We start from the raw sequence: 10489 nt of genomic DNA on the forward strand, positions 1-10489 counted from the left end.
TTACCGCCGCTGCAACGTACGGATGGTAAAAACCTAGTTAAAGGCTAAATGTGTACACTGAAAAATATATTATGCTATTAAATCATTTTTTCGGCTTTAACATGAAATAACCGGTTATAATGACCGAATAAAAAAAACAAATTAAATGGTATAAAAAAAACTTAATGGCTAAATATACACAAATCAAAAAAATATATTTTTTAAGTCATTGTTATTTTTTAAAAGAAACTAATGCAACCGACAAGTTCCAATTGGAATGCACTGGAACGAATTTTGGTTTGGGTTTCTATTTTTAAATTTATATGCTTAAGTTGATAAAATTAGGGTTCAAAGTTAAAACGGCTCTTTCATTCCTCACTTTCCGGCAGCCTCGTCACCCTCTTCCCAGTTCACACCCCTTTCCCTTTCTAGGGTTCACGCAGACACGCACAGAGCCACTGGCTATTCTGCAACCGCCTCTTGTCCCACAGTCGCCACTTGCCGATAACTTCTCTGTTCAACTTAAGGCCTCTCGTCGCACACTCGCCACAGTTTGATTTGAAGAGATTCTATAATCAATAATTAAAGATCACGGTAACAATCTTAAACGATTTGTTTTTCTTTTATTTTGAACGTTTTTGAGATTAAGATGAAGATGTAAATTCTTTTCCCTATTGGTTTAAGTGTCAATAATATGATGGCAAAAATGTATTAGCTCATCCATAGCTCCCATGGTTACAGAACCCTAGTTCCTCATTTCTTGTCGGAACTCGATTGTGCCCTTTACACACGGGTGACCATTCGGTTGATGTTGTTACCTTATGTTTGATAATCTTTCGTTCCATCTTTTGATATGTGATTCATTCATGTTTCATAGCTGCATTCATATTTACATATCCTTTGGAAATGTAACTAACAGAGTTATCGATTTATGACAAATTACTTGATGCATTGCATATATTTCTTGCTACTCTGAACTGTTAATTAGGTGATTATTTGCTACTTAATTACCCATGGTATCAAATTTGATGCTAAAAACCTGTTTTTTCTTTCATTACCCTTATACAGGAATGGTGGGACTATCTGTTGGAGAGAAGCATTTTATACAGGGAGGAATTGCTCAAGACCTTCGTACAGATGGGCGTAAAAGATTAACTTATCGCCCCATATCTGTTGAAACTGGAGTCATTGCTCAGGTAAAAACCTTTTCAAATTCTTTTTTATTCAATAACATTTCCCAATTTTTAATAAAAACACTTAGTTTATCATTTATGTTCTTAATGAGCTTAATTGATGACAGGCAAATGGTTCAGCAAGAGTAAAGATGGGTAAAACTGAAGTCATAGCTAGTGTGAAGGTATCTTTTGGCCCCTCTTCTTCAGGGATATAAATGTAAATTCATGCATGTTTGTTGATCTTTATGACCTACATGATTGCAGGCTGAATTAGGAAGACCAAATTCTTCAGCCCCTGACAAAGGAAAAGTTTCCATATACATTGATTGCAGTCCCACAGCAGCACCACAATACGAGGTTCAAAATAGTTTACTTTTGGTCCTCCAACTTTCTTTGAATACACACAATTTACCCTTATAAAAATTCCTACCTTTTTAGGGAAGAGGAGGTGAAGAATTGTCAATGGAACTCTCTGCAGCCTTGCGACAATGTCTTTTGGGTGGTAAAACTGGAGCAGGTATGTAATGTAATTGAAAACAAAAGAAGCATGTCAAATGACCGTTTTACCCTTTCATCTTACAAAGAATGTTTTTTTTACAGGAGCTGGAATTAATCTTTCATCTTTGTCAATTGTGGAAGGGAAAGTGTGTTGGGATTTATACATTGATGGTCTTGTGATAAATATAGATGGAAATATACTCGATGCCTTAGGTGCTGCTATCAAGGTAAATATTATTTATTTCTAACATCGTATACTTTCTTTTTTCTTTTTAATACCAAAAAAATCTTACTTTATTCTTATTTATTCGATGAAAGGCTGCTTTAAGCAACACAGGTATTCCAAAAGTCAATGTTGCTTCAACTGCTCCTTCTGATGAACAACCAGAAGTTGATGTGAGTGATGAAGAGTTTCTACAATTTGACACAACTGCAGTTCCTGTCATAGTTACTTTAACTAAGGTATGCAGTAATCAAAGACGGAATGGAATTAAGCATTACAGTGTAATGTGAAAGTTATGGCTGTTTTCCACATTGGAGCATTCCTTAATGTAATGGAATGATATATTTTTTTTCTTTGTTTATCAAGCTAATTTCATTTAGTATTGATCATTTTTTTCAAACATGATAATGGAATGTAATGATCCATTCCATTCCTTTGTGATTCCATTCCATAGTTTGGGGTGTTTATGAATTTAATTAAACTTTTGATGTATTGTAGGTTGGGAGGCATTATATAGTGGATGCAACTTCAGAGGAGGAATCAGAAATGAGTTCAGCAGTTTCGGTTTCGGTCAACAGACAAGGACTGATTTGTGGGTTGACCAAAAGAGGTGGGGCCGGTTTGGATCCGAGTGTTGTACTTGATATGATATCGGTTGGTAAACATGTGAGTGAGCAGTTGATGAACAAATTGGATTCTGAAATTGCTGCAGCTGAAGCAACCATGGAAGAGGAGTGACTCATCACTCATGACTCATCATGATCATGTTTTTAATGGGTGTAAAGAGATTAGAGAGAGAGAGAGAGAGAGAGAGAGAGAGAGAGAGAGAGAGAGAGAGAGAGAGAGAGGTATTATTGTGTTGATTATTTTAAAAGTTTTGGTTAGAAGAACGTTTTATGAGAGGTTAAAAATGACATTTATGATAGTGAGTTAGATCATTATTTGTTTGATGGAAGCTACTATTGTTGGATAGTTTTTGACTTTTTGTACTTTGAGTATTCGGTTTTCTTGTAGTGTTGGATTATCTACTTTACCAATCTTTTTGATTTGGCATTGAATATAATGAGTATGAGAGTTTGGGAAGGAGAGCAATCCAGTGCAAAACCTAAGGATGACATTTGGGACAATCTGAAAATACGGTTTGAATTTATGATTTTTGGTAAAGGATAGGGACCAAATTTGTAACTTACTCTATAAGTTACTTGATATCCTTTAAAAAGTTTAAGCTTTTATTCGACATATCTAATTATCTATTACAAAATTCAATGAACATTATAAAGTTCAAAACGTTATTCGATTTACATCAAAAAGATCAAAATGTTATTTTATATATATCATAAAGCTCAAGGCTTTGTTCGATATACATAAAAGTTCAAAGCTTCATTAGATATACATGTTAATAGTTTCATTTGATCATGTCGTAAAGTTAAATTTTCTTTATTAAATATACATCAAAAGTCCAAAGCTTCATTTAACATCACAAAGTCACAACTCTATTTGATATGCATAACAATAACAAGGTTCAAAACTTTATTCGATATACATCATAAAGTTCAAAGCTTTGTTTGATATGCATTACAAAGTTCCAAGTTTTATTTCATATACATTAGAATGTTCAAAACTTTATTTGATATACATCACAAAATCACAACTTTATTTGATATATATCACAAAGTTCAAAATTTTATTCGATATACATCATAAAGTTCAAGGCGGACTTTGATCCACATACATTACAAAGTTAAAAGGTTTATTCCACATACATTAAAAAGTCAGCTTCATTCCATATACATCATAAAGGCCATAACTCTATTTTATATATACATCATAAAGTTCAAGGCTTTGTTAAAAAAGTTCAAAGCTTCATTAGATATACATAAAAAAGTAAAGTTCAAATTTTTTATTCAGTATAATACATTACAAAATTAGAGCTTCATTCTGTATACATCACAAAGTCAGTTTTATTTGATATACATCGCAATGTTCAAAACATTATTTGATATACATCAAAAAGTTCAAAACTTTATTCAATATACACCACGAAATTAAAGTTTATTCGATCACATTATGAAGTTCAAAGTTTTATTCAACATACATCACAATAAAGTTTGAAGTTTTATTTGGTTTTCAATATACATAACAAAGCTCCAAACTTTATTCGATATCACAAAATTCATAGTTTTATTTGATATACATCACAAAGCTTACTCAATAGTCAATATACATAAAAAAGTTCATAGTTTCATTTGATATACATCACAATGTTCAAAGCTTTATTCGTTAGACATCATAAATTTCAAAACTTTACTCGATATACATCACAAAGATCAAAACATTATTTGATATACGCCACAAAGTTCAAACTTTTATTTGTATGCATCGTTAGATTCACAGATAATGATTTTGACTTTCTCATAATGTTCATGTCCAAAACGCCGACCATCCACATCTTTCAATAGATACATAACATGATAGCTACTCTATCTTTCCAAACTTTCGAAAACCCTTTACACATCTCACTCAAAACAACCGAATCAGGCCCACAAGGCCTCTCTATCATCTCTTTTAAAAACATTAAACACCCCATCTAAATCATCATTCTTCAGTAAAGATAACATTAACATCTTCACTGTAACGCCCGCAGATTCGGGCTAGTCAATTTAGAGACGATAAGCGTCAAAAATGACTTTTTGATAGAGGATTATTTAGAATAAATAATCTTAACTAAGTTGTAGTATATGTCACAAGGTTTCCGTACATATAAAGAACATCGAAATCCGAGTTATAACGAAGAGTTATGACCTGTCGAAGTTTCGCGACAAAACCGGCACGACACCGGGAATCGTAAAAAGTGAGTTTATGATAGAGTACTTTTTAGCCTTAGGGTTCTAAAAGAAACTTGTAGAGTACGTCTCCACCTTCGCGTGGATATAAAGAACGTCAAAAACGGAGCTTGTATACAAAAGTTATGGCATTCCGAAGATGCAGCTGTTGAGAACATGACACGTGGCTGAAACCCTAGCCGCCTTAAGTCACGACGTGAACATGAAGTTCACGACATGAAAGGTGCCAGGGACACTAAGCGGGGCTAGAAAACACGTGTTAAAGCTACGGGATGACTCATGGAAGTTCACGACGTGAACCTATCATGATTCACGACCTGAATGGGCCCAGAACACCCTATAAATAGCAAGTTCAGCCCTTGTTCTTCTTACACCGATTCCTTTCTCTCTCTCTCTCGTTTGCTGAAGGCGTTTCTGCATTCCGGGCCCGACGATCACAAACCGCCGACTGTTTCTAGTTAGATTCTATCAACTCGCGCTACTAAATTGAGTGCATATTATTTCATCTTACACATAGATATGAAGTATTTTATATAAATTACGTGCTATGTGTGCATATTATCTGTAAACTTGCTATCTATGATGGATGAACCATTTTATACATGTTTTAATTGATTTAAACTGTATATGTAATTTATATCTACAAATATGTTGGGTAAAACATGGGTAGATGAATTAGATGATGTGTGATGAAATAAAAATTGATGAGAGGTCTCGGTGTTTAAGATGATCTAGTCATCTAGCAGGGTATAGACATCGTTATTAGTTATTGATCCCGGAGTATGGATCATACATACCAGATCCGGGAGTATGGATCAGGTAGAGAGGTTAGTTTTAGATCTGGGAGTATGGATTAGGTATTTTTGAATTATGTGTTCACCAGTTGTAATTTAAGAACCCTGGCAGCTATGGACTTAGTGCCTATTAGATAAACGTTGGCAGCTATGGACTTAGTGCCTATTGTATAAACCCTGGCGACCATGCAGACTTGGTGCCTAAACCCTGGCGACCATGCATACTTGGTGCCTAAACCCTGGCGACCATGCAGACTTGGTGCCTAAACCCTGGCGACTATGCAGACTTAGTGCCTAAACCCTGGCGACCATGTAGACTTGGTGCCTAAACCCTGGCGACGATGTGACTTCGTGCCTATTAGATAAACCTTGGCGACGATGTGACTTCGTGCCTATTAGATAAACCCTGGCAGCTATGGACTTAGTGCATGTTGTATAAACGTTGGCGACGATGTGACTTCGTGCCTATTAGATAAACCATGGCGACGATGTGACTTCGTGCCTATTCCTTAGGATGAATCCTTAGGAATGAGTGATAGATAATTCTTAGGGTAAATCCTTAAGAGATAAAGAAGATAATGGGGATGGGTAATTGGGTTGATTGGTTGATGTTTAAACACAATAATTATATTATTGTGGGTTGAAAACCCTATGTGCTCACCAGGTTTCCCAACCTGACCCACTCAGTCTATTTATATCACAGTGTAACATCCTGTTTCTGATCGTCCGTGATTAGGGTTCCTGGGCTGCAACCGAGCAAGAGGGAGTCTCTGTTGGATAAGGTGTATAAGTCCATAACTATTTCTGGTATGTACTTGACCCGATCCGGCATGGTCCATTTGGGTTGCATAGCACCATGCAATTGGATAAACTAAAATGAGAGAAATAACACTTATGGTTTATTAATATATTATAAGTTCTAATATATTAATAATATTATTTAATTAGTTTGATCAAGAATTAATTTAGAATTAATTAAGTGATCAAAAGATAACTAATTAAATATATGGGTAGATTATGTAAATCTTCCATATCTTATATAGTGGGCTAAGAGGCTCCATGGATTATCAAGTTGGGTTCCACCCATAGGATGCTCCATGGGAGTTACAAACCCATGAGTCATGGAAATGAAGAGTCATGACACATTAGGGTTTACATGGTGTAACCCTAGATGTGTCAACACTATATAAGAAACCCATTCTCCACCAAAATCGGCTACACATAAGAAACAAGAGGGCTAGAGCCGATTTTGCAAGTGTAAGATTCTCTCAAAGTTTACTCCTTTGCATTTGGTGTTGTGTGAAGCATTTGAGGCATCACACTTGGGGTGCTAGGCTCACAAGGTTTCAAGGATCATAAGCAACAACAAGGTAAGTTATTCTATCTTTCATGCAAGTTAAAATTTGTTCCCCATGTATGCTAGATAGGAATATAACCTTGGAATTCAACTTTGCATGATAATTAGACAAACATAGATCCAAGGTTATTAGGGTTGCATGTACACTTAGGAAGTGTTAGAATGCTCAAAACCCATCAGTCTCGGGGTTGTGACAAGTTGCTAGGAGCTTAGGGCATCTCGTCACCTATCCGAGGGTATGAGGTTCGTGGGAATTGGGGAAGCAATGACAGTTGATGATTTGGCAAGATAAGTCCCTTAGTTGAAATTGTTGGCAGCGGAGTACGATGGGCGTACGTGTGTGTACGCTTAGCGTACTCATGCGCGTGACATTTAAGCTGAGCCACCTAGTATACTGGGCGTACTAGGCACATAAGGAAACCCTAATTAAGAGGAGTGTCCCTATATAAAGAATGAGATGGCCTCATTCCTGGCCACCATCCTCATTCAATAAACCCCCCCTAAACCCTAATCCTCGTTCTTGAGCTTGTGTGTGACCATTGTGAGTTTATAAGTGTTTTATGGGATCTTTGGAGTGAAGATGGAGCATGGAAGAAAATAGAGTTGGAGTCAAGGCTTTAGATCTGAGCTTTCCTGTGGATGAAGCATCATCTGAAGGTATAAAGCTCAAAGCTTTCCCATCCTTTTTGTTTTGTGCATGATATGGTCCATTTTAGGGTTTTTGGTCCCAAAGCTTGAGGCTTTATGAGTTGTTGCACTCCAGAGCTTAATATATGTCCTTTTAAGTGTTTCTAGTGGAGAGGATCTATAAAAATGAGGTCTTGAACGTGATAATCAACCCATGCATGAGATATGAGCATTTTAAGTTAAGAGAGTAAGAGTTTTGTGTGTTTGTGACCTTATCAGCCATGCAAAGGCTTAAAGTCACTGACTTTATGGAGTAAGAGCCACTAGGGAGTCCAGATCTGAGAAATGAGCTAAGGTCTTAACGGGTTAAGACCAAGAGAATGGACTAAGCAAAACTGGGCGTACGCCCAACGTAGGTTCCAGTACGCCCCGTGTACTGGGTTGGTGTCCCCGATCAGTTTCATGCATGCGTGAGTACGCTGAGCGTACCAAGAGAGGTACACCCCGCGTAACCTCACTGTGAGGTTTTTGGGCTGAATTTATTATTGGGCCTTAAGGGTTGAGCCTGGATCTTTGGGCGTGTGAATTAGTGACCTTGAGAAGAGAAATATTATATTGTGCTTTGGGCCCTTGAATTGGGCTTGCCATTTAGATTGAGAAGTGGGCCTTGGGAGAGCCCATCTATTATTCGGCCTTGGTGGGCCCAATGGGTTTTAGGTCATTGATGGGATGGTTAGTGGACTACCTTTAGACCTAATGAGTGGAAGTTTGGACTTAGATCCTAATTGGGATAATTGTGGGTTTGGCTCAGAGTTAGAGGCCGACGCATGGCAGCAGCGATATAGGGGTTGTTCATCATCCGAGGTGAGTCTTCTCACTATACTTACCATGAGTGGTATCTTTGTGTGACTGATATGTCTTATGTGCTTATTTGTGTATTGTAATATTTTGCATTATGTCTCTATGATTTATGTTGAGTATTGTTATTATGAGCTTATTGAGTTAGGACCGGAGGGTCCACCTGAGTTCTGGGACCGGAGGGCCCCACTGAGACACATTGACCGGAAGGTCTTATCTGAGTATAGCCATGAGAGGCTACTGAGATGTGTGTGGTATATTGGGGGACTCACTAAGCTTCGTGCTTACCGTGTTATGTGTTATGTGTTTCAGGTTTTCTCAGGATCGCGGGAAGGCACTGGCTCGATTGTACACACCAGAGAAAGAGTTATGTTTTGAGGATCCTGGATTATTAAACAAACAATTATGGAGATGCGTTTTGTAAATTAAATAAATGAGATTTTGTGAAATGCGTTATGAGATTTATATGAATTTAAAATGAAAAATTTGTTTGGAAATTTACGGTGTTAGACACAGGTATCGATACGAAGCTACTTTACACTGAGAGATTAAAGGAGATGTAGATCACTAGTGTAAATAAATGTAAGGTCTGTTTATGCTTATGTTTCAGTATTGATGATGACATCCCAAAGTTTTAATATGAATAAAATACATTTCTTCGGAAATGCTTTGATAATATATTTATCATGTTTTTCTGGGAACAAATTCCACAATATATTTATTTAAAAATATACTCTGATTTTCAAATAAAGCATAAACAAATCGGTCTTTTCGGACCGTGAAAATGGGGATGTCACATTCACTCTATCTTAATTTGGATGACAAGCACTCTTCACCATGCTTTTGTATAGTTGAAAAGCTCGATCTGGGTTCCTTTGGGCACATTGTCCTCTTTTTAGGGCAACAAACGTCGAAGAATTTGGTAGTAATTTCTTTTTACCAAGTTTTTTAACCAAGTAAATAGCTTTCTTGGTTTTCCCTTCGTTAAAAAGTTCCTAACAACAATGTGTTATAATTCAAAATATCAACGACCCATTCCTGAACTGCTTCATGTGTGCATACACTTTGAAAATTGCATCGAAAACACGAGGAGTGGAGTCGCACATTCGATAAGAGTGAAGAATAGCATCGAAGAGCTTAGAATGGAGGTGTACACTACAAGAACCGACAATCTTCTTCAAAACAGATTCAACAGACACAAATTTACGGTTCTTGGTGAGGATATGGAGAATGATTGAATTCGTTTCAAGGGTGAGTAAATTAGGGTTGTAAAGTTCAACCCATTTGAAGAATTTGAGAGAAATGGTGTAATCGTTTTGAAACTTTAATAGAGTGTCTTCACTTTAAATGAATCAAATTTGGTTAATAATTTATCTAGCTTAGCCTAATCAGAGTAAAGAATATGACTGTGAACTATGTTAACATAATCAAGATATAAAAAATATATAGTTTATAATGACATAAAAAACAGATTTCAAAATCGAAATTAGTCGTATATGATATACGTCGTACTGTAACAAAATTTTATCATTATGTAAATAAGAATAACCCGGTCTTAGTGATATAATCAACTATACACCAATAATTATGTAATAACTAGGTGAAAAGTCGAAAGGGGGGAAGAAGTCTAGTGCTAGTTCTTACTGAAACTTCTTGATTTTATCTAACTTTCATTTTTGAGTGGTTTCTTTGTTCTTTTATTTGGATTGAAAGAAAGAAAAAACTTCCCTTTCTTTCTCTTCTTAAACTTGTGCGTTACGCATGGATAAAACTATGGTGATTAAAATGGACAAATATAATCCACTGATTACAATACTATAGTTATATTATTGATACATATATGGTGTTAGAAATATTTAAATCGTTGTTATAGTTTAGATTTAATAATTTTTATACTAATCATTTCATCAAGTTGTTTATTACTAATATTTTGTTATTTTTTATATGTTATTAATGATATCCATCACTTCATATCAAACATTTTGACCATTTTCGATGCTAGTTTTGTTGATAAATTATAAAACAACAACAAAAGATAAGTTGCAAATGAAAATTAAAAAATTAAGAAACAATATTAAAATGAAAACAAAAAAAAATAAACTTAATAATAGAACAACAACAAAAGATAAGTTTCA

At 35.7% G+C, this 10489-nt stretch overlaps 1 protein-coding gene and 1 pseudogene across 1 annotated transcript; one reads left to right on the forward strand and one right to left on the reverse strand.

The window, feature by feature from the left end:
- Positions 1-310: 310 nt before the first annotated feature.
- Positions 311-2958, forward strand: LOC145123314 (3'-5'-exoribonuclease family protein). Its single transcript, XM_079058528.1, has 8 exons — positions 311-573; positions 1048-1175; positions 1280-1336; positions 1419-1511; positions 1593-1671; positions 1755-1879; positions 1971-2114; positions 2374-2958. Exons 2-8 carry the CDS (start codon positions 1050-1052, stop codon positions 2611-2613), a joined length of 864 nt encoding a protein of 287 aa, XP_078914654.1. The 5' UTR covers positions 311-573; positions 1048-1049; the 3' UTR covers positions 2614-2958.
- A 1283-nt stretch (positions 2959-4241) lies between these two features.
- On the reverse strand, positions 4242-9789 carry LOC145127390 (pentatricopeptide repeat-containing protein At4g26680, mitochondrial-like; annotated as a pseudogene).
- Between the last annotated feature and the right edge of the window lie 700 nt (positions 9790-10489).

Source organism: Lactuca virosa, chromosome 7, assembly GCF_052849685.1.
Source record: "Lactuca virosa cultivar CGN04683 chromosome 7, Lactuca_virosa_CGN04683_v6, whole genome shotgun sequence".
NCBI classification, from domain to species: domain Eukaryota; kingdom Viridiplantae; phylum Streptophyta; class Magnoliopsida; order Asterales; family Asteraceae; genus Lactuca; species Lactuca virosa.